General features: G+C 52.5%; 1 protein-coding gene across 1 annotated transcript in view; it reads right to left on the bottom strand.

Annotated features, from left to right (window-relative positions):
- Window positions 1–26,892, bottom strand: part of GNAI2 (G protein subunit alpha i2) — a 204,038-nt gene that overhangs the window by 16,443 nt on the left and 160,703 nt on the right. Inside the window, exons 5-7 of the mRNA XM_077821414.1 lie at window positions 19,438–19,566; window positions 2,061–2,190; window positions 141–294 (exon numbers count right to left, since the gene is read on the bottom strand). Of these exons, the coding sequence (XP_077677540.1) occupies window positions 141–294; window positions 2,061–2,190; window positions 19,438–19,566 (413 nt within the window). The remainder of the gene's footprint in view (window positions 1–140; window positions 295–2,060; window positions 2,191–19,437; window positions 19,567–26,892) is intronic.

Here is a 26,892-nt window from a genome sequence, read left to right as displayed (position 1 = left end):
TTCTAGGAGCTACAACTTTATCCTCCACCCAGAGCAGGTGCTGAGCGACAGACCACATCCCAGAGCCATGTGGAAGTGGCTGATTCGCCACCCGTTGGGAGCCAGGATGGGTTTCACCCTGGCAAGAAGGAGCACATTACCTGTGTACTCGGGGAAGCAGATGGTCAGGGGGCTGTGTATGATCTTCTCCTCAAAGAGGTCCTTCTTATTCAGGAAGAGGATGATGGATGTGTCTGTGAACCACTTGTTGTTACAGATGCTATCGAACAGCTTCATGCTCTCATGCATCCGGTTCTGTCAAGACAACCAACCACAGGCATTCAGTGAGCCAGACGGGACCCAGACAGAGCAAGAACTGGGTTAGGAGCTGGGGAAATGGCAGGGGGAAAGGCTGCCTAGTGGTTAGGGCATGCGACTGGAATTCAAAAGACCCAGATTCAATTCCCTTGTGCCTCAAAACTCCCTGTGTGACTTTGTGCAAATCACTTTGGACCAGATCCTCAGAGGAGTTTAGGGGGTCTCACTTCCACTGGAATCAAATTCCTTCATGCTGTAGCCAAGTTCAGCCAAAATCAATGGAAGTTTGGTGCCTAAATACCTTTGAGTATTGGGCCTCAGTTTCCCATCTGTACAATGGGGCTAATACTACTCCCCTGCTCACGGGTGAGTGATGGGGCCATACAAGGACGTCAGACAGACCGGCATGAGTTGGGGAAGGTCTCAGGAGCCAGCACAGCCAGAACCTCTGCCTTTCACACGGAGGAGATCACTGGATTTTGGGGCACCGTGTCTCAACTCTGGAGAAGTTTGGGCACCAACAGCCTCATGCATTTCCGGTGTTTCCCGGATGGAACTGCCTCCAACCATTCCCACTGGAGTCTAGCTAGACGGGAGTGCTCATGTCTCCTATGTTTAGGGGGCTAGGCACCCAGGTTAACTCAGTTCTAAGAGAATTCTGAGAAGCTTTAAAATGTTTTAAAGCCATAAATCTTATTGCAGAGCAGTTTTCAGAGTAGAAAGCATGTGGGGAGGGTCATGATCAGCTGGAATTCCTAGAAGCCACATGAAAGCATCAGAGGGCAAGTTTATGACACTTGCACACAGGTTTAATCATCATCATCATCATCATGTGGAGCCACAGAAAGCGGAAGAAAGGGAAGAGATAAATGTGCTGGGGCATTGGAACGAAAAGGGAGGACCATTTGGCTGTTAGGCTATTATCATATCCCAGCCTGGCACAGGAACACTGCACTGCTGGTGCCAAATTGCCAACGTTACAGAGCACTGAGACAGCACCCTTCTCAAAACGCCAGCCTCATCACTGTGGAGTACCGGAATTTTGGGACAGAGATGGTGTTAACCAAGTTATGCTCAGCATGCCTGCAGGACCCATGAGCTGCCCAGTGTGTCGCTGCAATCACTAAAGACCTCGTGGAACTACAGAACAAACCATGGCTAGAAGGCAGAATTGTTTAGCAGTGAGTAATGAGCCACTGGAGCAATTTACCAGGGGGCGTGGTGGATTCTCCATCTCTGGAATTTATCTGTCAAAACTGGCTGCTCTTTGGATTGTTTGGGGGCAGGTCTTTGGCCTGCTCAGACTAGACATACCCAACGGTCCCTTCTAGTTTTGGCAGGATCAGGTGGCTAGGAGGCAAACCCACAGCTTTCTACTGCCCCAGATGAGGGCTAATGAGTCTGCTGAGATGCCCAGTTCCTGCATGCATCTAACCTACAGACACCCCTCGTTTCTGTCCCCCGTGTAAGAGAGGTGATGCAATGGTAGCCAATGAGGGTGGGGGCAGGTGAGGAGAGGATGCCAGAGAGGGATAGAAGCATCCAGTGGGAGCAAGGAGATTAGAGTGCCGGGGGGGGGGGGGGGGGGCGATGGGATGGTGGAGAGAGAGAGGCCTGGAGCCTCTTGCAGCAAACCCCCTCCCCACTGAACATGCACGGATCCGGGGGATTGAGCTGGAGTCACCCAGCCCATGGTCCCTCATGCTCGTGCATTTCAGACTAGCTCCGACGCAGGGCCAGATCAGCCCCTCTCCTGTCCTTACCATCTCCTCGTCCTCAGCCAGAACCAGGTCGTAGGCGCTGAGAGCCACGCAGAAGATAATGGCTGTCACGCCCTCGAAGCAATGGATCCACTTCTTCCTTTCCGACCTCTGGCCGCCCACGTCAAACATCCTGCAAGCAAAGAGCCAGCGTTACAGCAGGGCAGCTCCTCCCCCACTCCGCCCATTGCTGAGCCTCAGCCTGATCAACGACTCCCCAGTCCAGAGAGGGAGAGCCGGCTAGAGCTGAGACTGGGAGCCACTTAGCCCTACTACCAACTGGCTGGGACACCCTGGAAGGTCTCGTCACCTGCACGGGCCTCAGTTTCCCCATCTGTAAGACCAACCTCCCAGAACTGAGAGGCTCAATTAATTAATTAGGCCCAGATCTTCAAAGAGTGCTTGGTAGCTGTGATAAATGAAGGGGGGTAGCTCCCTTTTATGGACACCCAGCAAGCCAGTTAGCTATAAAATCTCTCTTCGTAACTGTTCTCTACTTGCTTTACCTGTAAAGGGTTAAAAAGTCTGACAGCTATGCATAGGTAAAAGGAAGTGAGTAGGCACCTGACCAAAAGAGCTAATGGGAAAGCTAGAACTTTTTAAAATCGAACCTTTTGTCTGTCTTTGGTTGTTCTTCCAGAGAGGAGGCACAGAGCAGCAATGCTGTAAGAAGTTTAAGCCAGGTATGAAAAATAAATCTAATCATACCTAGAAACTACTCATTTGAAACCCCAGATATGTAAGTAGATCAGGGAATGTCTAGGAAGACACGATTAGGTTTATCTTTTATTTCTTTATGGCTTGTGGACTCCTCTGTGCTAACCCCAAATGCTTTTGTTTTGTTTGTAACCTTTAAGCTGGACCTCAAGGAAGTTATTTTGATGCTTAATCCTTGTAAGTGGTTCTTTTTAAAATCTAGCAATAGCCTGAGTTTCCAGATGTATTTTCTTTTTGTTTTTAATAAAATTTACCTTTTTTAAGAACAGGATTGGATTTTTGTGTCCTAAGAGGTTTGTGCACATGTTGTTTAATTAGCTGGTGGCAACAGCTGATTTCCTTTGGTTTTCTTTCTCAGCTCTTCCCCGGAGGGGGGTGAAAGGGCTTGAGGTTACCCCACAGGAAGGAATTCCCAAGTGTGCCTTCCTGGGTTCTCAAAGGGATCTTGCACTTGGGTGGTGGCAGCATTTACCCATCCAAGGTCAGAGAAAAGCTGTAACTTTGGAAGTTTAATACAAGCCTGAAGTGGCCAGTATTAATTTTTAGAATCACTTTAGACTCGAAGTGCCAGAGTGGGGAATCAGCCTTGTCAGCAATTAAACACCACTGAGGACCTGAGCCTAGGAGTCCGCAGGCTGCCTGGGGATGCTCAGGACTGCAGAGTAAATCATTCTTATTGAGAATCATTTGCTCACGTTACTTAGAAACCCCTTTGCCATCTCGGAAGGATTAAGTGGCACGGGCACCAGCCCAGATGACTAGCTGCTGTTCTCTTGGCCAGCCCGGTGTGTTCCCTCTGCTAAGTCAGCAAACTCCTGCCTCAGCTCCCGGGCACAGCGGCATCGCAGCAGCAGGTCGGACACGAGAATTTTAGCTGCATTTCGGCCCTGACCCCACTACAATGTCTAAGCAAGTCTGTAGCCAGCTGGTGACCTAGATGGCTCTAAAATTGGGGTTTGAATCCTGTGCCCTCCCGGAATTCCCTCCAAAGGACAGGTAAGTTCTCCTGCAACTGACACAACTGACTGGGGGGAAATCCTAGAGCGTCTCTAGCACAAAGAATCATGGGATGTTCCCTCAGCACACATGGGCGAGCGCAGAGACCGTGAGAATGCTAACAGGGGTAGGGCTCTGTGGTGGGACACGCACACCCAGGTACAATCACCCAGGCTGGCTGTGCAGTGCAGACATAGGATTCTAACACTGGATAGTTAACTTGGGGATAAAACTGCACCTTCACTAGGAAAAAAAAAAAAAAAAGTGTGTTCTTAACACGAGTTAGCAAGTTTAACTGGTTAAAATCCCAGTGAAAACAAGTTAGCAGGTCTACTTGGCTAAATCCTAGGTTGCTCCAGTCTTTATCTCAACCTGCTAATTCATGAGAAAATGCCTTGCCTTCAATGCAGTTTTATTGCATGTCAGCTAACCTGAGTTAAGAACAAACCTTTTTTCCCTGGAGAAGACAAGGTCTCACAGACAAGCCATTTAAACAGCCACCTCCGTTCCTGGGAAGTGTAAACTTCCCTTTTCCCTTCCAGCATCCATGCCTCATGGGAGGTATTTCTGCAGCTTGCAGGCAAGTGGGAAGTGCACTGTGGCAAGCAAGGATGGATCTCTGGGAAGACGCTGTCGGCAAGCACTGGGAAGCAGAGGCTGAGGCCTCAGTAGCCTTGCACACATTCAGACAGCTATCCTAGCAGTGCAAAGGAAATGCAAGGCTCGGGAGTGGATTACACTCATCACATGTAGCGTTGCTGAGCTAAATAGGATAAGAACACGCTGTTACAGCACAACGTGCGAGGGCCAATGGGGTCAGCATCTTGCTTGTTTAGAGTGAGTGCTCTGAACGGTAACTTGCCAAGCATACGCAAAGGCACCACTTCCCCTGGGCATCAGTGGAGACTGGGCAGGGGATCAAGACCTGGGAGCTCTGGAGTTTTATTCCTGGCTCTGCTGCTGAGATGCTGGGTGGCGCTGGGGTAGTCACCTCTGCTTTCTGTGCCTCAGTTTCCCCATGAGTGAAAGGGGGATGATCAGACTCACTCATGACTGGGATGTGGGATGGCTTCCGTAGTTAAGATGCAGAAATCATTAAGATTGCCAAGTGGTGCACACTGTCAGATAACGACAGCACCGCTTCCTGTGTGTCCAGCAGGCACCTGCTCACATTAAACTCAGGGACTCTGGGTATGTGAGGCCTGGAGGACACACCAAGTGGCCCTTGTGTAATTAACAGTGTGATTTGAAACCAAATCGGTTTCAGTTTGTAATTGACTCAGGCTGTGTCTACACTTAAACTGCAAGAGTGGTGCAGCTGAAGCGCTTCCGGTAGCCACTCACTGCAGTGATGTGAGGGGCTCTCCTAACACCAGAGTTAACCACTTCCCTGAGAGGCCACGGCTAGGGAGATGGATGAATTCTTCCTAGTGCTATTTCACTGAAGGGTAGGTCAGCTTAACTACATGTCGCAGGGGTGTGGATTTTTCGCATCCCTGAACGTGTAGACCTGGCCTTAAACTTAACCAATTTAAGAGTGTCCACACGACACGGGTTGCATAGATTTCACTAAATCAGTGCACAGGCTGTGTGTAGAAAAAATCATACCACACCGGGGTTAGATCAGTGCCCTGGATTCAGCTGCACTGGTCCGAGTCCCTAATGGGCACAGATCAGTTCGGTTACAACAGTGCATCTTTCGGAGACAGATCAGCCATGCATCTACCTGCTCTCTAGTCACCTGCCAAGCCTCCTCAAAACAGAAAATAGGCTAGAGAAAACCTGCATTTCTGAGGTAGGAAACGAGCAAAAACACTTATTAAAAACCCTTTCAGACCTTTTTCATACATCATTAAAGCACACACTGTGACAAAGTTGGGGATCCTTGTAGTCTTTCACATGAATAGTGTGTGCGCTCCTCAGCTTCCCTATGTACTGCATGTTTAACAAGGTGGTGGGAGAGGGTTTGTTGTTGCAGAGGACCAGGTGTGACCTCGCCTAGCAGCTGGGACTGCCGGACAATGGCCTGGAGATGGGGAACCCTAACAACTGGTGACCTGGTGACTAAGAGGCTCACCCCTGCTTGGCAGTCAGCCAGTTCTGGCCAGTGGGAGGACAAAGGACTGAGAAGAGAGGACCCTGGTGACCTGAACAACCAGTTCCAGCCAGAGGGGAACAAAGGACAGAAGAGAGAGGGCCCCAGCAACCTGTTTACCTGGGAGGGAAGACAAAGGACAGGGCTGTCACACTGAAAGGGTTCTCCACACGGACCATACAGGGCCAAGAGTGGGCACGATCTGTGAGTCTGTAACACACTCACAAAAGGGCCGAAGTTCAATTTATTCCCTAAGCAAAATGCCTTACACAATGATCCGTTTTAGAAACCCAGCCTTTATTTGAAGATCTCTCTCTCTGCAGGATAATACAAGGATTGCCAAGGAGAGGAAGCTTTGCTATAGGTTTACTTCTCCTTATATCTGTTCTATCTAGGTTATTATATTTAAATAGCTTAGCTTCTCCCATGTTTCTAAGCTCCTCCCACAATTGAAAAAAGAGACACCAATCATCTGATGGTGATGGCTGTACCACACTGTAACTGCAGCAGTTGCAATCCTGAATGCTCTGTGGCTTTGCTCCTCAGCAAACACTTGCTCATTTCACTTGTAAATTACCTTAGCTTCAAATGAGGTGGGTGAGGTAATATCTTTTATTGGACCAACTTCTGCTGGTGAAAGAGACAAGCTTTCAAGCTACACAGAGCTAGAAGATGGGGGAGAGGGGGCTGTGATTTGTGGAGTCGATATTTATGATATGTACAATATTTCCAGTGTTGCTGTTACTGGCCCTAGGTGCTGAGAGAAGCACTTACATGGGCATTGCTCGCCTTAGATCCTCTTCAGAGGACTAAGTATGCTGTAGTCCAGTGGTTCTCAACCTATTTATCATTGTGGCCCCCACAAACCCCTATGCCCAGCGCCCTCCGCCCAGAGACTTCTCCACAGAGTGGGGCCAGCAGCGGAGAGCTGTGTGCAGGGCAGGGGGCAGAGACCCCGAACCTGGACCCTGCTGTACATGGCCGGGTGGCAGCCCGCAGCTGGCAGCAGCCGGCTGGCCGGACCCCTCTGCATGGAGCCAGCGATAGCCGGCAGCCCAGAGCCCGTGGCCTTTAGCACACAGCTGAGCCGGGCTGCAGCTGTATGCTAATATGATCGTATGTGGCCTGTGGGCCACAGGTTGAGAATCACTGCTGTTGTCTTTCCAGCTAGGATGAGGAGTAGCCAAGATGTCCTAATCTATATTCCATGGACTCTATGAGCCACCTTTGACTGCTAGGCTCCTTCTGCAGTGAATCCTAGGCCCAGTCTCTTTTGGCGCACACAGCTGGCTCTCTCTCCTTGCCCACAGAACCTATGGAGCAATAAAATACGAAAACTGGCAAAACCCACAGAACTGCATTCCAACGTTCCCTGCAAACTGCTCGCTATTGAAATCCTCTGGAGATGTGTTTTTCTTTGCTTGGTGACTGATCGGCATTTCACATCATCGTTTCAGCCACACAGATAACAGGACTGGAACTCTCCCAGTCTCCCCACAGTTCCTGCTGGAATGAACGTACTAAAGCAGGGATGTGTCAGCTCTCTCTGAACCACCATGTACACCAAAGGAACAAGGACCCTCTCCCTAAATCCTTGTCTTCACTACACAGGAGGGTTTTTAACCTGTGGCGACTAAAATGTGCGAACAAGGCAATTTGCACCCGTTAGCAGGTCAGGGTAAACACTGAGGGAGCGCATGGTTCACCTCAACACACTGATGCATGCGAGAACCACGAAGTGCCTAGTACACACTAGGATGTTACCACGTGTTTGCTGCCACATGGATAAAAAAAAAAACAAACCAGAGCCTTCTCTCTTCCAAGTGTGTGTGTGTGTGTGTGTGTGTGTGTACAGACCATGCCCACCGCCAGGGGGTTTGACAGACCCCACGCTAACACTCAGTGCTGCTGGCCGAAGGAACCGGCCCTGGCTATGTGCAGTGGGACTCTAGAGCTCTACTCCTTTTGATCTTCAGTCACCTGTCCGGAGTTCAGTAAGGCATTTGATACAGGTCCACCAGGGAAATCATCAGTTAAATTGGAGAAGATGGGCTTACTCTGAGAATTGAGAGGTGAGCAAGGAACTGGTTAATGGGGAGACTACAAAGAGTCCTACTGAAAGGTGAACTGACAGGGCGCAAAGAGGTTACTAGTGGAGTTCCTCAGGGATCAGTCTTGGGACCAATCTTATTAACATTTCTATTACTGATCTTGGCACAAAAAGCGGGAGTGTGCTAATAAAATTTGTGAATGACCACAAAGCTGGGAGGTTTTGCCAATACCAAGGAGGACCCGAATAGCATACAAGATCTGGACAACCTTGAAAACTGGAGTAATAGAAATGGAATGAAATCTAATAGTGCAAAGTGCAAGGTCACACACTTGGGGACAAAACAACAAGAAGATTTGCTGTAAGCTGGGGATGTATAAGATGGGAGCAGCAGAGGAGGAGAAAGAGCTGGGTGACTATAAGCAGTCAACATGGTATGCCCATGAAAAAGGCTAATGCGGTCCTAGGATTCATCGGGTGAGATATTTCCAGTAGAGACAGGGAAGTGTTAGTACCATTACACAAGGCACTGGTGAGACCTCATCTGGGACACACTGTGCAGTTCTGGTCTCCCATGTTTAAGAAAGATGAATTGAAACTGGAACAGGAGCAGAGAAGGGCTATTAGGATGATTCGAGGAATGGAAAACCTACTTTGTAAGAGGACAGTCAAAGAGCTTGGCTTGTTTAGTCTAGCCAAACGATGGCTGAGGGGAGATATGATTGCTCTCTATAAATACATCAGAGGAATAAATACCAGGGAGGAAGAGGAGTTAGTTAAATTAAGTGCAAATGTGGACACAAGAACAAATGGTTGTAAACTGACCATTAACAAGTTTAGGCTTGAAATTAGGCAAAGGTTTCTAACCATCAGAGGAGTAAAATTCTGGAACAGCATCCCAAGAGGAGCAGTGGGGGCAAAAAACCTAACTGGCTTCAAGACTTAGCTTGATAAGTTAATGGAGGGGATGGTACGATGAGACTGCCTACAATTGCATGTAGTTGATCTGCGACTGCTAGCAGCAAATATCTCCTATCGGCCAGAGATGGGACAACTAGAGTGGGAGGGCTCTGAGTTGCTACAGAGTATTCTTTCCCAGCTGTCTAGCTGCTGGATCTTGCCCACATGCTTAGGATCTAACTGATCGCCATATTTTCCCCCAGGTAAGATTGGCAGAGACCCCGGGGTTTTTTCCACCTTCCTCTACAGCATGAGGCACAAGTCACTTGCAGGTTTAAATTAGTGTAAATGGTGGATTCTCTAACTTGAAATCTTTAAACTAAGGGTGGACAAACTTTTTTGGCCTGAGAGCCACATCTGGGAATAGAAATTGTATGGAGGGCCATGAATGCTCACAAAATTGGGGTTGGGGTGCAGGAGAGGGTGAGGGCTCAGGTTGGGGGTACGGGCTCCGAGGTGGGGCCAAAAATGAGGAGTTCAGGGTGCGGGAGGGGGCTCCAGGCTGGGGCAGTGGGGTGCATGGGGAGTGCGGGCTCCAGCTGGGGGTACGGGCTCTGGATGAGGGGTTTGGGGTGCAGTAGGGTGCTCTGGGCTGGGGCTCAGGCTCCAGGCGACGCTTACCTCAAGTGGCTCCCAGAAGCAGCAGCATGTCAATTCTCTGGCTCCTACGCGGAGGCGTGGCCAGGCAGCTCTGCACACTGCCCGGTCCGCAGGCACTGCCCCTGCAGTTCCTGGCCAATGGGAGCTGGGGGCGGGGCGGGCCTTTGGGCAGGGTCAGCATGCAAAGCGGAGCCCCCTGGCTACCCCTATGCGTAGGAGCCAGAGGAGGGCCATGCCGCTGCTTCTGGGAGCCACATGGAGCGACCCCTGACCCTGCTTCCCAGCCGGAGTTTGAAGGCCAGCTTAAAACAGCTGGCAGGCCGGATCCAGCCCGCAGACCGTTGTTTGCTCACCCCTGCTTTAAACCATGATTTGAAGACATCAGTAACTCAGCCAGAGGTTAGGGATCTATTACAGGAGCAGGCGTGTGAGATTCTGTGGCCTGTAATGAGCAGGAGGTCAGACTAGATGATCATGATGGTCCCTTCTGGACTTAGAGTCCATGAGTCAGTATGGTGCTGTGGCAACCTCCAGCAGCTCTTTTTAGCTAGGGCTGCCACAGACCCACTTTCCAGGCGTGTTCAGAGTTGCAGTTAGTTACTGTAGGAATGAGGTTCTTGCTCCTTTTTCTATCCTGGGGGCCTGCAGGGTCAGCACAGGTACAGCAGGGTGAGGCGGAATCCAGCTCACGCAGCAAGGGAATTGTGAGCCCAGCTCAAGTGCAGTGTGCCCGAGTCACTGAACAGACCAAGGCATGTCTTCAGGGGCATATGTACTCAGTTAGTAGTGAGCATGCACGAAGGGGAGCAACCCAGCTTGACTCTCAGACCCCAGGGTGGCCAGCACTTACTCCCACCATTTGTCTTATGGAATAAGTGAGAACTGAATTAGGAACCCCAGGAGGCCGCCTCCTTCCCAGGCCCACTTAGAAGACTTGAGCCTCCCTACGCAATTGCAGACTCTCCAATGGGTAGAACTCTGCACAGATACACAAATTGTATCCGTAGATAGATAGATATAGATAGATATAGATATATAGATATATAGATATATATCCACACCCGCAGGTATAAATTGTGTATGTGTGCAGGGCTCTACAAATGGGTCAGGAAAGACATCGCTCCCTCCGCTGCCCGAGCCAGGAGCCAAGGCAGGCTCCAAACCCAGCCCTTTTCCTGCTGCTTGGATTTCATGGTAACGCTAAGCAACAGCACAGACACCTCTGCCTAAGCTTCTTCCCTGAGAGTGGCTGTCCCTCGAGTTTTCCTCCAGGCCTTCCTCTGGCCCAGCTTTCCCTGCCCCAAAGACACTCCCCCACCCTCTCTAGCTGGAGGCACCTGACTCAACAGGAGCCACCCATGGCTTTGGCACCCCAGCCGCATGTGACCCCACAGAAAAGCACGGCGTTCCCACACAGCACTGAGTAGCTGATGCCCAGTTACCATGCATGCAAGGGCCAGCACTTGGGTATAAACGCGGAGAAGGGACAAAAAGAAAAGGAGTACTTGTGGCACCTTTAGAGACTAACCAATTTATTTGAGCATGAGCTTTCGTGAGCTACAGCTCACTTCACGAAAGCTCATGCTCAAATAAATTGGTTAGTCTCTAAGGTGCCACAAGTACTCCTTTTCTTTTTGCGAATACAGACTAACACGGCTGTTACTCTGAAACCCGTCATTATTGGAGAAGGGACAGTGTCCTCTACCAGAGCCACGACTGAGCTCCCTTCCCAACCCCAGGGCACGCTCTCCCCTTCTTGCAGCCCAGACCATGGAAAGTACGGAATTGGCACAGTTGTCAGGCGCTGGATTAAACATGAAATCAGTCTCACCAGGATGGGGTCGTGTCCCCACTCTGCTCCACAGGGCTCCTCATTACTGTGGTATGCTGTCAGCGCAGGACATGAACCAGCTCAGGATGAGCTCTGCCTTGCCAACATCAGCTGACGTGACCCTGCTCAGCAAAGGCAGGAGGGCTCCCCAGCCTAGCAAGGACTGAGGCAAAGCATGTGATTTTCATTTAGGTCAGAAAACTGGGATTAATTTGTTTGACCCCTTTTATGCCTCTCTCTCTCAATGGCTTCACGTTAGAGCCTCCTAGGCCTGTAAAAACACAGGAGTTTGTATAGAAGAGAGTTCGAAACCTGTAGCAATTATGAGGGCACAGGAGCCAGGATCCCCTCTGGCTACATCTGCCTGCAGAAAACAGGCTACCCTTGATCACAGACACCGAGCCATAAATAGGAGTTTGCTTCTCTCCCAAACATTTCTAGCTTCTTCAACACAGCCACTGATGGCAAAAGAATGTAAGTGATAAAAGAGAGGAACATTCACATTGTAAAGCTATTGCACAGGAGCTACCTAGCAGCTGTTGAGTAGGATCAGACGTGGCTGCTGTTAACCTAGGCGATCATGTACGGGGCCCCTGGAAAAATGGAGCGTGGTGGTTAGGCCTTCTGTATGGAAGTGGTGGAGCACCAACAGTTTGCTGTTGTAATGGATTTACTCACATAGTCTGTGGATTTGCACACTGGCCAGGAAATAATTGTAGTGTACTAAACTTGCACAAAGAGAGTTAGGGGTGTGTGGGGGAGGAAAAGAGAAGGGGGAAGTGGGGGAGGAGCGAAGCCATTCAGCCGCTGCAGTTTTACAACGCTCCCTGCCTGCCAATGCTAGGGCCCTGAAGGAAGAGCTAGCTCTGGGATATTCCAGAAGTGTGCTGCTGTCACAAATAATGCTTCACATTTACACCTGGATCCACAGAACTCGGGGCACTTTACAAACAACGGGCCCTGTAAATATGATTTTCCATGCTGTGTGGATGGGGAAACAGAGGTGCAGATTTGGGGACAGAAGTAGACCTAGTTTCCAGTCCCACACCCTGGCTGCTGGACCATGGTTCTTTGTGATCAGCTGGGGCTAGACTTTACTGCTGTTTCGAATGGTCACTGTGAAGCGGTCACCCCCCTCCAGGAGCACAGTGCTCTTGCCACGTGTTCTCCTTCTGGACCGGGTTCACTTGGGCGGTTTGGCTCTGTCCCCTAGGTACAGTCAGGGCGGTAAAGTCACTTTAGCCCATTCGATTCCCTTGTGTGCTCTGGCCTGCGTGAAGTAGGAGGTCAGACCAGATGGTCAGAATGGTCTCTCCTGGCCATTAGGTCTATAACTTACCAGCCCAAACCCTTGAGAAGGAAGAACCCCCAACCAGCCCATGTGAAAAGTCTCCTGGTGCAGCACTGGCAAAGAGTGGCTAGCTCTGGGATAGGAGCATGGAAAGGGGGACACTGGAGTTAATGGGCTTCTCTCTAATCAGCCAGCAAGAATTTCATTACAACTGAAACCTAGATCCTCCTCCTAGCCCACCGCCATGCTGCTAGCAGGGGTGCACAGCCTGCTGCAATGGGCCCTTTCCAACGGGCTGAGCAATCTGTTCAACAATGTGATGAAGCGGACCCAGGAGTTCCAGCTCAGAGACAGAGGAAGGAAACCCAACATCCCAGGAACGTGTAAACATGCAGGGCCCGGCCAGAAGATGGGTGTGAAATAATTAGGGTGCCTTAGCGCACTCACTGAAAAGCTGCTCCACCTTCGGCAGCACACACCACTCCTGCAGTGCGCGTTGTATTCCTATTCCTCCCAGAGCTCTCCTGCTGGGGGTCTCCAGTATGGCGCTGTGGTAGCCCCCTGCACTGGGGCCATGCCATGGCAATCCCCAGCAGCTCCTTTTACCTAGCCAAAAAGTAAGTATTTTGGACTGTTCATCATGTTTCTCTACATTTCCATGGGGGCGGGGAGGCTGGGAAGAAATTATAGCCAAGTATTTTTTAACTTAATGTTCTTAAACTCCATAAAAGCTCAAAGCCACCACCATGCCACATGGACTGAGCTCCTTCATACTGGGCAAACCTTAGTTCAAGAGTGGGCAAACTATGGCCTGTGGGCCGGATCCGGCCCATCAGGGATTTGGATCCAGCCAGCGGGATTGCCAGCCCCGTCATGCAGCGGGGCCAAGGCAGGCTCCCTGCCTGCCCTGCACCACTCACGGAAGCGGCTGGCACCACGTCCCTGTGGCCCCTGGGGGAGGGGAGGGCAGAGGGCTCCGTGCGCTGCCCTCACTTGCAGGCACCGCCCCCCTGCATCTCCCAGTGGCTGGAACCAGAAAACCGCGGCCAATGGGATCTGCGGGGGAGGTACCCACAGGAGAGGGCGGTGCACAGAGCCCTCTGCCCCTCCACCTCTTCCCAGGGATTGGTGCCTGCAGCTTCTGGGAGTGACGCGGGGCCAGGGCAGGCAGGGAGCCTGCCTTAGCCCTGCTGCACACCGCTGCCACCCTGGAGCCGCTCAAGGTAAGCGGCGCTGGGCCAGAGCCTGCACTCCTCTTACACCCCAACCCCCTGCCCTGAGCCCCATCCTGCACACCACACCCGCCCCCCTCCACACACACCCCGCACTCCCTCCTGCACCCCAACCCCCTTCCCCAGCCCTACATTCATGGCCCTGCATGCAACTTCCCCACCCAATTTCCCCTCAGGCCAAAAAGTTTGCCCACCCCTGCCTTAGTTCACCTGCCCCATGCTGTTTTCTGGAGGTGCAACATCTGGTTTACTTTCTTGGCTGTACACCGTCTCCCCTCTGGGAACTCCACCTGCTCATCAAAGGCTGGTCCATGACCAGCACTGATGTCTTTGCACATAGGACTCAAGCTGGGTGACTAATTCCCACTAGTGAGACAAGGTAGGTGAGGTAATGTGTTCAGTTGAACCACATTTTGCTGGTGAAAGAGACAAGCTTCTGAGCTGTCTCTTCAGCTGTGAGACGGGTACTCAGTGTCACAGCTACAGACAAGGTCAAACAGATAGTTTGCCCTTCCCCACAACATCCCTGTATTTTGTCTGGTTCTCTGCAACAATCTGCATCTTCCTTAAATCTGACGTACTGATCTCAGAGGATCTAAGAAACAGTGAAGCAGACATTTAGATTCTTGATGACATTTTCTACGAAACCCCTATTATTTTAAGAAGGGCCTATATTTTTGGGTCTAAATTACTCCTGATCAAGCAAGAAAGCCTGAAAGTGACTGAAGTGCATGAACATCACCCACAGAATTATTGCGCAGACTTTTCTGGAGGAGGATGTCCCTGAAAGCACAAGGCAACTGAAAATCCGATCTACAGTCTCCAGAGCTTTTCTCTAGCGCAGTGTCATACACCACTAAAAACCATGAAGGCCAGATCCATTCCCAGACAGACAGATATATAGGTAAGTGACTCAGGGTGGAGGAACCAGATTCCTGGGCAGGCTGAAGCCCCTTTTTCCACAGCTGAGCGGAAATCCCACAGGACTGTGATCACAGGCACCGCTTCACTAGCTCTCTCGCCCAACACCTCCATCTCCCTGCTGTGCTCCCACTGGGACACAGGGCACCAGAAAGCCACTAGCATTTTAAGCATGGGATAGTTGAACTCTGCTCAGAGAAGGTGTACAAAATGTCCACGGCCACTGGAGCACTGGGTACACTAGCGCTGCTACCAGTGACTCAAGACCTTTGTAAACTAGATCTCTGAGACACAGACAAGCTGGCACTTCAGATAGAAGGAGCGTCAGAGGGACTTTGACTATGTCTACACTTAAACTGCTGCAGAGTGTCAGTCTAGACACTACACCAGAGGTGGGCAAACTATGGCCCGCGGGACCCTCCTGCCCGGCTGGCTAGCCCCTCTCCCACGCAGCCTCAGGTCACTGCGCTGCCGGCCCGACCCGGTGCTCTGTGCTGTGCGATGGCGTGGCTGGCTCCAGCCAGGCAGCACAGTTGTAGCACCGCCAGCCACTGGTGCTCCAGGCAGCGCGGTAAGGGGGAGGAGGGATTGGATAGAGGGCAAGGGAGTTCGGGGTGGAGGTCAGGGGGCGGGAGGGTGGACAGGGGTCGGGGCAGTCAGAGGGTGGGGAACAGGGGGGTTGAATAGGGGCAGGGGTCCCGGGGGGGCGCAGTCAAGAAGGAGGGGGGTTGGATGGGGCAGTGGGGGGCAGTCAGGGGTTCCTGGGGTGGTCAGGGAGAAGAGGTGGTTGGATGGGACAGGGGTCCGGGGGGGGGGGATGGAGGGGGGCAGTCAGGAATGAGAGGAGGGGTTGGATGGGGTAGAGGGTCCGGGGGGGGATGTCAGGGGACAGGGAACAGTGGGGGTTGGAAAGTTAAGAGTCCCAGGGAGGCCATCAGGGGGTGAGAAATGGGGCAGGGTGGATAGGGGTCAGGGGCCAGGCCACACCTGGCTGTTTGGAGAGGCACAGCCTTCCCTAACTGGCCCTCCATACAATTTTGGAAAACCGAAGTGGCCCTCAGGCCAAAAAGTTTGCCCGCCCCTGCACTACACTGATGGGAGGGGTTCTCCCATTGCTGTGGTTAATCCACCTCCCTGAGAGGCGGTAGCCACATTGATGGAAGCATTCTTCTGTAGACCTAGCGCTGTCTACACCAGGACTTACGTCAGCTTCACTGTTTCTCTCCGAGGTGTGGATTTTTCACATGCAGGAGATGCAGCCCTAAGTCACCGAGGTGACGATTCCATCCTATTGAGAGGGACACGTTGTATCCCTTTGGTAATACCACTGGCTGAGCAGGGGTGCTCACCCTCCATCTCGTCATTGGTCCACGAGAAGATACGACCTCGCACCACACTCCCAGCTAAAGGGAAGGGCAGAGCAGACTATTCAATTACCCGATACAGGTTTCTGCTGCTGGGGATCAAAGTCCAGGCTCAGTCCCCAGTAACCACCATGATGCAGGTGCCTACAATGAAAGGGACGCTGCTACTTCCATCTGATGCGAAGCAAAGGGGGACACTAAACTTGCTTACGCCGATTCAGGCTCTCACCTTTTCAAGCCAGTGTAATCTCATTCAATTCGATTTCATCGTCCCCTGGAATGGTGGGAACATGAGGACACAGTAACCTGATGTCAGGCGGCTCAGGATTTTGCTATTTGTTGAGAGTGATCGTCCCATTAATCTGTTTTTAAAGTCACCCCAATAAAATTTGCTAGGAGGTTTCGCCAGCAGCAGCAGCGACCATAGGGACTCAAATGTGATGCACTTAGCTAAATAAAGTGCATTACAAAGCCACAACCCTGCTGGCAGGCTGAAGATCCTGGGTGAAACAACAGAATATAAACACGCTCCGTCTTTAACAGCCATGTTCCGACTACAGCTGCAGCCCAGGAGTGCGGGGGAGGGGATGGCAACTAGGACTGGTGTCAAAGGGACAGACCAGTGGATTTTATTACTCTTTACATTCTCTAATTTCTATGGTCACAGACAGGAAGAACGGCCCAGTGGTTAGGACACCAGAGACATGGGTTCAATCTCCTGCTCTTACACAGACTGCCTGGGTGACCTCAGGCAAGTCATCTGGACTCTCTACCTCCGTGGAACCAGGGGTGGCACTTCCCCAGCCAACAGGTAACTCAGGAGGAGAAACACTTTACAGAGCGTGAGGCAGTCAGACACTACGATGAGGGGAGCTATAAGCCACAGCTAGATACCAAATGGCAGGCCTAGTCTGGGCGTGATGTGAACGAAGAGGGTACATGATCCTTTCCAGCTACTTTCACGTGATGAATTACAGTAGTCCCAGCCAAAGGTGGCTTCCCAGGGTGCATCGTGCTGTCAGGCTGAGTGTGCCCAGATAGCAGCAAGCTGGTTCTGTAGCAGCACGGTCCAGGAGTACATTGGCATCAGCTGGAAATCTGCTACGCTCAGCCGCCAGTAGGTCTGTTGCGTCACATTCTTAGCACCGACGTGCGCATTCAGCATGTTCTCTTCCCACTCCTCGTGCAGTACTATTTGGGGGCTGGCATTTGGAAAGCACAGTTTTACTATGCACAGGGAGTGGGAGGCTGGGCTGCAGCCTGGCGAGATGACAGGGACAGGGCAGCCTCTGAAGCAACGGATCCATCTCCGGAGCTTCTTGACTGATTACAGAGTTTTATTCCAGTGGCGAGTTTAGTTTTCCTGCAGGTTTAAGAGACCTGCGAGTGCCTCTTTGGTGCGTTGAAGTAAAGCTGGACCACTTCAAATGACAGGAGTCAGGGCTTTGCCATCTGGCCCCAAAACCTTCCAGTCTCGCTGCAGGGCTAGTGAAGAGCTAAGGCAGGCACCCTCAGCCCTGCTGTCATCCTGGCAGCTGCATCCCCCCCTCCCAGCTAATGCTCACGCAGTGCTGGGGGGGGGGGGATTAGCTGCCCTGCAGCCTCTTGGAATGGGAAGAAATTTGGCTAGGGAAGCCAAAAGTTTAAAAACTGAATGATAAAGTATCAACAGATGGGAAGCCAATGCTTATTTCTACCTCTATCTTGCGGGTCAGTCTGGTGCTTGTGAAGTAAAGAGAGTAAGTGCACTGGATAGACACGCTCCCCCACTCCTGCCAGCAGCTCTCTCACCCCTGTGCCAATGCACTTTTGTCCTGACCTGCAGCCCCCTGCTATTCCAGATCTGGGATCCCTGCACCACGCACCAGGGTACAGCACGTTCAGCCTCCATTAGAGCAAACGGAGACAGACATTTAGGAGGGCAGAATAGTTCAGTGTGTTTCCACTGTGCTAATTCCTCTCCTACAAGCCAGTGACACTAAGACACGGCTATCGACGTTATCCTTCTCTAGCACCATTAATCAGAGGATCTCAAAGCACTCTAGACAGGAAATTACCTGCTGGGCAGGGTCAAGAGTTATTATTCCCAATTTACACATGGGGAAACTGAGGCACGGAGGGATGAAATGACCTCGCAAGGTCACCTAGTAGGCTAGTGGCAGAGCCCAGAATAGAAGCCAGGTAACAGCTGCAGCCCAGGCCCAGCTCTGATGAGGTCAGTGGAGTGCAGCTGTTTATTTCAAGAAATAATTTGGCTGGGGGTCACCGGAGTCGCAGCCCCATGCTGAGCCTGGCCTCCCCCCCAGCCAGCACCACAGGAGCATTGATTAGCTAATCCAACAGGTGCCCAGGGTACACGGCAGGAGCTGGAAATGGGGACAGGGCTTGGTTCTGATCTTAACTGCACCACTGTGGCTACGGCAACATTACAAGCTCCCTCCCTGGGAGAGGGATCAACGTGTCTCCTCACTTTCCAGCCTGGCTGCCAGTTGCAGCGGGACACAAATGGAGGGGACGTTCTCACAGGCCGGCTGAACTCCTCAGTGAGAGTCAGCGTTGCCGAGCCGAGCCTAGCTCCCAGCAGGCCGGCTGTTAGGCTGGGCAAGGATTCAGCTACAGACACGTTAGACAGCACGGCCCAAACTGTCAGCACCTATGTTGTGTCTACAACAGCACACTAAACCTGGGTTTGGGGGACTCGGGTTTGTGCGCTCAGTGTTTCCAAGCCCATGCTCGAGTGTCCACACTGCACTGTGCTAATGCATCCACGCTGCACTACGTGGCCTTCCAACTCACGGCTGCGGCTTGAGCCACGTCCACACTGCAAAAATGACGGGACTCAGGCTCTGACCCACCTTCTAGCAGGGTCAGACCTGAGACAGACTGATTTGTGTGTGGCTGGAAAGGTGGCTTGGGCTCAAACCCAAGCTGGAACCTGGGCTTAGTGTGCAATGAAGATACTCTGGCAGGCTGCCTGCAAGGATACAAGCGAGTTGCCCCTACCTTTGACATAAGAAAGCTAATTAAAGCTGTACGCCTTCTCAGGCCTGACCCGCATAAGGGCTGCAAGTCCCAGCATGCAACAGCCCACATTGGCTCAAGTCTGCAAGGCTCAAGATAGGGCGCCGCATGCTCAGACCCAGAGGCTGCACTGCCTTGTTAAAAGCCAAAGCATTTGCAGGTGCGCCACGCTGAGAGAATTGCTTTGCTGGCAGGACAGGTTCCCGTCTCCCTAGGGAAAGCTAAGGTTGAATGGGATGAGCCCAAGTGACACCAGGAGAAGTGAAATGAAGGGGCTGGCATGTCTTGCAGCTTCCACTTACTTGAAATGCAGATCCTTAAACGTGAAGTGAGTCTCTACAATGCCCGTGGTCTTCACCCTGGTCCTTAGCACATCCTGCTGGGTTGGAATGTAGTCCCCTCTGGCTATCCTCTCCAGGTCATTCAGGTAGCTGCCAAGAGAACACAAAGGAAGCTGAGTCAGCAAGGCAAGCCAAAGGACGTGGCTTGGTGCGGTCTCAGGGCTCTGCTCTCTCAGCTACTGCACAGACCGGGTGCTTTGGGGGAAAACAGGAAAGTGGGCCACATTGCAGCATTGGTTCCAGAGGGACTCAGACCCACCGGTATGGCAGGATGATGGGAGTATAGCTGCCCAGGGAACATTTCCATGTTTGTTAAATAAAGTCCCCTTCACACCTACCTCCTGGCCAGCGAGTAGGGGAAAGAGGCTGGCACAGATTCCAGCAAGCTGGATCCGTTCCCTAGAGTGAGCATGCAGCCTCAGCCCAAACAAACTGCGGGTGAGGAATCAAGTGAGAAAGCGACCCCAGCTGCGCTTCATCCTCCATACGGAGGCATGGCTCATGGAAACTACACAGAATCATAGAAGATTAGGGTTGGAAGAGACCTCAGGGGGTCATCTAGTCCAATCCCCTGCTCACAGCAGGACCAACACCAACTAAATCATCCCAGCCAGCGCTTTGTCAAGCCAAGCCTTAAAAACTTCTAAGGATGGAGATTCCACCACCTCCTTAGGTAACCCGTTCCAGTGCCTCATCACCCTCCTAGTGAAATAGTGTTTTCTAATATCCAACCGAGACCACCCGCACTGCAACTTGAGACCATTGCTCCTTGTTCTGTCATCTGCCACCACTGAGAACAGCCGAGCTCCATCCTCTTTGGAACCCCCCTTCAGGTAGTTGAAGGCTGCTATCAAATCCCCCCTTACTCTTTTCTTCTGCAGACTAAACAAGCCCAGTTCCCTCAGCCTCGTCTCGTAAGTCACGTGCCCCAGCCCCCGATCATTTTCGTTGCCCTCTGCTGGACTCTCTCCAATATGTCGACATCCCTTCTGTAGTGGGGGACCCAAAACTGGACGCAATACTCCAGATGTGGCCTCACCAGTGCCGAATAGAGGGAAATAACCACTTCCCTCGATCTGCTGGCAGTGCTCCTACTAATGCAGCCCAACATGCCATTAGCCTTCTTGGCAACAAGGGCACACTGCTGACTCATATCCAGCTTCTCATTCACTGTAATCCCTAGGTCCTTTTCTGAAGAACTGCTGCTTAGCCAGTCAGTCCCCAACCTGTAGCATGTCCCAGCATGCAGTGCAGCAGGCTCCTCAATCAAGGTGGAGCACTGCATGGTGGGATGTGTAGTCCAGGCAGGCTGGGGGCTGAATATGTAGGCTGAACTTTGGCTCCTCCTGCATTTTTACTCAGTACTTTCACTAGTGGGAGTCATCTGCACTAGCTAAAGGATTTTGCTCCCCATTGAAACCCCTCAGAGGCCTTCTGAGCTATTGAAATAGTGAGGCTGGTACAGTCAAACCAAGGGCCATGGCTGCATCATTCTGAAAACAAGCCCCATTTGTAAAGGTGGGGGTCTTGTGCACCATTACTGTGTTATGCTGCTCTGCAGCATGTATCTGCCACCCTTGTGGATTTCCTTGCTCCTGGCTGGGTAGAGTGCAGTCCCTGGGTATAACTGGAGCTTTTCTGGAGGAGTAGATCCTGTCTGGTGCTCAGGGCAGGGCTGTTTTTTCCCCACCCCATTCTGAGCTAATCACAGCTACGGAGCTGCATTGATACGGAGCTGCTCTCAGGAAAAAACGAAGAAAGGAAAGTATTCATCACTATGGCAACAAACCACACAAAGAGCGGAAACAATTGATGGTTGTGCACCATTTATAGTCAAAAACACAAACCCCTCCATCCTGGGAGGAAGAGGGAGGTGCCGACGTAGGGGAGGAGATGGGAAGGCAGTGTTGCAGCCCAGGCAGAAATACCCTGATGGGGCAACTGCCTCCGTTGCCAGCTGGAGATGATCAGCAAACACTCCCTACCCCTTCCGCCCCTGGCACAGTTCATAGGGCCCTCGCTGCATGCAGCACAGCTGCGCGGGGTCCTGTTGGAGGAGTTGGGAGAAGGACTGAAAAGACGCAAAGAGTGGCTTCCCCGAAAACACCAAGAGCGTGACGATCCTGTACTGCTCCTGGTGCGATTCAAAGACCCCCCCGGATTAAGTCCTTAACTAAACATAATCCCCACCCCACAACAATAGAGATGTGGGGTGCTGAATCCACAGGTCCTGGCATGCCCTGCGTCCAGGCTGCTCAGATCAAGGCATAGCATTCATGCTGGGGCCTACAGCCCACCCAGGCTGCACCTCTGGGGGTACCTACACCACAATAGGAGGTGTGGCTGCAGCATATGTAGACAGACCCACACTAGCTCTGATCTAGCTAGAGCAGTGGTTCTCAAACCTTTTCTTTTCTTTTTTTTTTTTTAAGTGGACCAGTTGAAAATTGCTGAGGGTCTCGGCAGACCACTTAATGATCTTTCCAAATGTCATTTGTACCGTTAGCTAACTATTGTAAAGCACTTTGGATAAAAGCACTATATAAAAAAAACTTAAACATTTTTTTGTTCCACAAATAAAAGCACACAACTCATATTTCAATATCAGTAGTCTTACCTTTCTAATGCAATGGATGTGCCCTCTGAGGCTGGGAAGGAGTGGGGGGTCTCTCCCTCTCCTCCCTACTGGGGCTGGGAAGGAGGGGGGTGTCTCCCCCATCGCAGCAGCCCCAGACCAGAGGCTGGGAAGGAGAGCCATCTCTCTCCTGCAGCTGTAGCCTTGGAGCTAGGGAAAGTTGCCTCTTTCTCTAACCACCATAGCCCTGCACGTCCCAAATTCCCCCCACCCCCTCTTCTCACCCCACTACCCCCTCCCACCTACCAACTATTCCCCCCAAGGCCACCACCCCACCTTACACGTGCATCTTCTCCAGGGTCCAGGCACCTAATTAGTGGAGCCACGCCTGCGTAACTCCACTAATTAGGTGGGTGGCCCTTTATTCTCTCGTGTGCGGCTGCACAGGTGTGCACCTTAGACGGAACTATCCACGGACCTCCTGAATGGAGACCGGACCACAGTTTGAGAACCTCTGAGCTAGAGCAAAGCTAGCTCAAGTAACAATAGCAGTGATAGGCAGGGCCACTCGAGGATGTATAGGGGTTCTGGGTGGGCGAGGCGAGCCCATACAGCTGAAGCCTCACTGCTATTGTTACTTGTGCTGGCTAGATCAAAGCTAGTGTGAGCAAGTCTACACATGCTGCAATCTCACCACCCAACTGCAGTGCAGACAGACCCTCTGAATTACAGGGAAGGGCAATTCAGTGCTCCACTGGTGACATTTTGGGGATCCCGATCAAGTGTTGGCTGCTAGATTTAGCGTAAGTCACTCTTTAGAGTCCTGATCTTTCCAGCAGAGGGAGCAGTCTGTGACAGAAACCTAGCTCAACGCTTTCTCCCTCAGCTGAGACCTGTACAATGACTGGTGAAAATGGCCTTAATCCAAGAGATCTCACAGACAGGACAGCAGATTACACCTGGAGATGTAGCCCTGTCGAACGCACGGGAAGCCCTGGTGGTCCCAGAGGCGGTGACAAGGGAGAGGCAGGTATGCTGTCTCAGCTCAGCAGACTGGCATCATGGGGTTTTAAAGCAAAGGCTCTGGATGGGTGTGGTGCACAAATCAGAGCCCCCAGCAGGATCAAGCCTGCACATCTGTACTCCAACATTACGTACTTCTACTGTGACCGCCAGCTCCAGTAGCCTGGCATCAAGTATCTACAGAACTTTCATCTGCCAAGCAAACTTCAGGGCCAGTCCTTTCTCTCTGCTTCAAAGCCGTTGGGGATAAGTCTGAGCTCTGGGTAGCACTGGCAGTTACTGTGGACTCAGTCTAGGAAGCAGTCTACAAAAGCAGTATCCGAGCACAGCAGCACCTTTGAACATTTGATGTTGCAGGCTCAGGAATCCTGCCCAGGACACTGCCTGGGAGGTCAGCGAGAGTTTAAATTGCCCCAGCTCAGTTGCTTAATTCGATTATTACACTCAGGCATCCTTTAAGCAAATTAGAACCATGTTAATCAGGGGATTTGCAGCACCCTAATCTGGTGAGAGCTAAACTTTGAGATGACAGATTCCCCTCCATCACAGAGAACAAAGGGGACTGGGCTGGGGAATGGCAGGTGCAGCGCAGTTATTACATGGGAAAAATCACGGAGTAACACGTATCCCTCAGGAGAGCTCCTCACTTTCCCACTGTGCTAATTAACATCCATTTCCCTTCCAAGGGAGTTTTAAAGGCTGCTCTTCAAGAGCTGGGGAATGGAAGTTGCAGCTTGCGTCACAAGATGGGTTTGTGCCCCCAGCAGAGAGCAGCCTGCAGCGAAGCAGGGACAAGTCCCAAGTTTGGGCCCACACCAAGGAGCACATGAAAAGCCTTGCCTCCTGATCAGCCACAGCATGGCCCAAGGAGATCCTGCCACCTGCAAACATTTGCATGCAGCGCAAGTCTGCCTACATGAGGCTTTCCGGGCACTGCTCCCAAGAGAGCACTGCAGGCAAGTGGGATTTGCATAGGTGAATCTCAGCCAGAGCTCAGCCATGCTGTACATCCCTCACTCTGCCAGATGCACATGCTCCAGGACATGTCAATACCTGACACATGGGAAAGCTGGCAGGTGCTGGGCACACTCATCTCAGAGAAACCTCAAAATGTCCAAGCCTCAGGTCTGGAGTCTGCTGAAAACCACATTTAAAGCTAGACCTCTAGTAGGGACCGAAGACTGGAACGCTAACCTTCAACACGGGTCCCTACCCTGAGGCTGGCTGGACGATGCAACAGCCACCAGCTCCTTGCAGTGCATCCACCTGGCCTCCACATGAGCTGCTCCACTCCCTGAGCTCCTGGCAGTGAGCACGCCCACGGTCATTGTGAGATAGAGCACCTGCGTACGAATGGTAAGGGACTGGCCTCAGGGCCACCAGGGGAACACACTTAATGTGAGAGGGAGAGCCAAGGGATCAAAGAGGAGCCTGAAATACCAGTGCCAGGCAGGGAGCCAGTGGCTCTGGCCAGTGGCTCAGCAGCAAAGACCATAAAGTGATGTTGATTTACACCAGCTGCGCATCTGGCCCCCAGATTTTTTTCTGATCTTCAGTCCAGTGAGCAGGTGCGCTTGCAGGAAGACACTGGGTGTTCTCTGCAGCCTCCTAGCCCCAGAGATCCCCGCAGGAGGGGATGCCGGCCCTGCCCAAAGCCGGAGCTTCACCCACTCCGAGGGCATGGCTCCAGCATGCTTACTCTTCTTTAAAAAGAAAGGCCTGACCGCATTATGCAAATGAGCTGGCTGCTCAAAAACAGCCGGAAACTCTTTCAGCCTCACAGTACAAAAACAGGAAGCAAAAGCCAGGGGCTGGGCTGGGCTGCACAAGCTGAACTGCTATTGTGGCCTTTCGTACACCTCCCCCCTTCCCCGCCCTCCTCTCCCACTGGGGACCAGGCTGTCATGAGGATTCCTAGCTCCGCTGGCACAGGGTGCGCCACATTGGGTTAGAGATCAGAAACTCCCTTTTCCCACCTGCTGAGTGTCCTTAACCCGCTGAGTCCCTGAAGTGATTCCTTAGCTGGCTGGAGGGCCAATAAGCCCCGTTTCCGCGCTCAAGGCTTGGTGCTACACAAACAATGCATTAGCCCTGGGGCCGCTGAGATGACAAGGCCTGAACTCAGAGAAAAGCTTGTGGCAGCTCAAGTCTCTCCTGACGGCTGCTGCTTTGCATTCGCAGTAAAGATTCGCTAGTTCCAGGGCCACAGGGGGTCCCAGCATCCTTGGCAAGGCGAGTTACCCCCGTTTGTCCTGCATTAGAGCCCCAACACCATGACAAAGGGGAAAGTGAGGCAAGGAACGCTGCAGCTCAGCCAGTGGGGAACGAACCGCTGCGTGGGCAGCGCTGGAGGCAACTCCGTGCTGGGGCAATGCAACCCAAGAGCCCTGATGGGGAGGGGGGCGGAGGGTGCTGCACTTTCCCCACTTAACAAGACGAAGTGAAGTGCTGCCAAGGCAGCCGTGGCTTAGACACACTGGCGGCTCCAGAGAGCAGGGTCTTGTGATCTGTTTGCACCACCCCCTCCTGGAGACCCCCAGGGGATGCTTATTAGAGGGCTTGCAGCCCTACCGGCACCCTAAAGACTAGGGCACATAGGCACCAAGTTTTATTTTTTTCCCCTGGGGGATGCTCCACCCTCACTCCGCCCCAAGGTCCCACCCCACTCTGCCCCCTCCCGAGGCCCCGCCCTCGCTTCACCACTTCCCATACTGCTCCGCCCTTTCCCTCAAGACCCTGCCCCCACTCCACTCCACCCCACCCTCGAGGCCCCGCCCTCACTCCAGCTCTTCCCATCCTGCTCCAACCCCTCCCCCGAGGCTTCCGGCCACTGCTCTCCCCCAAGTGCCTCCCTCAACCGCCGAACAGCTGTGCCCCAGGTGCTTGAGCCCCAGAGCACCCACAGAGTCAGCGCCTATGCTAGGGCAACCCTCCAGCGAGGGGGATGGGCGCTGGGGAGATCCAGTCTCCTTCCCAAAGGCTAAAGCTCTCAAGTGGCAGGCTAACGTTTCACCAGAGCAGCAACGACCACCAGGGAGCAAGGGGGGGGAACAGGCCATCCTGGTCTCCCAGCCTTTGGCTCATCTATTTCACTGGTAAGCTCTTGGAGGCATGGACAGTCTCTCGCTGTCTGGAAGTTAAAGGCACCTAAGGGAGTTAGGAACACAGTGCCCACTGATCCCAGCGAGTTAGTGTACATACAGTACCTAGCACCATGAGTCCCGATCTTGACTGGGACTTTACACACCATCCAGTTACTTATATGTAAGGCTATGTTTTAGTCCTGGGTATTTTTAGTAAAAGTCATGGACAGGTCATGGGCAATAAACAAACATTCACGGCCCGTGACCTGTCCATGACTCTTACTATATACCCGACAAACTTGGGAGCAGGGAGCTGGGGTCCGTGGGTAGCAGCGCGCAGCCGGGGACCCCTGCTGGTGCTGGGGGGCGCGGCCGGCAGGCTCCCTACCTGGCTCCGCACCTCCCCCACCAGCAGCAACACAGTTTGGGTGTGGTAGGGGAACGGGACAGGGTGAGGTGGGCTCTGGGCGGTGCTTACCTGGGGGGCTCCCCAGAAGCAGCGACATCCCCCTCGCTCACCTGCTAGGCAAAGGTGTGGCCAGGCAGCTCTGCGTGCTGCCTCCGCAGCTCCCATTGGCCATGGTTCCCAGCCAATGGGAGCTGTGAAGCCAGCACTCTGAGCCAAGGCAGTGCTGCCTGGCCACGCCCCCACCTAGCAACTGAGCAAGGGGGATGTTGCGGCTTCCGGGGAGCCCTCACAGGTAAGTCCTGACCAGAGCCCACCTCACCCTGTCC

The sequence above is a fragment of the Eretmochelys imbricata genome, chromosome 7, assembly GCF_965152235.1.
Source record: "Eretmochelys imbricata isolate rEreImb1 chromosome 7, rEreImb1.hap1, whole genome shotgun sequence".
NCBI classification, from domain to species: Eukaryota; Metazoa; Chordata; order Testudines; family Cheloniidae; genus Eretmochelys; species Eretmochelys imbricata.
The sequence above is the reverse complement of the archived record's forward strand: the minus strand, read 5'-3'. Positions and strand labels throughout refer to the sequence as shown.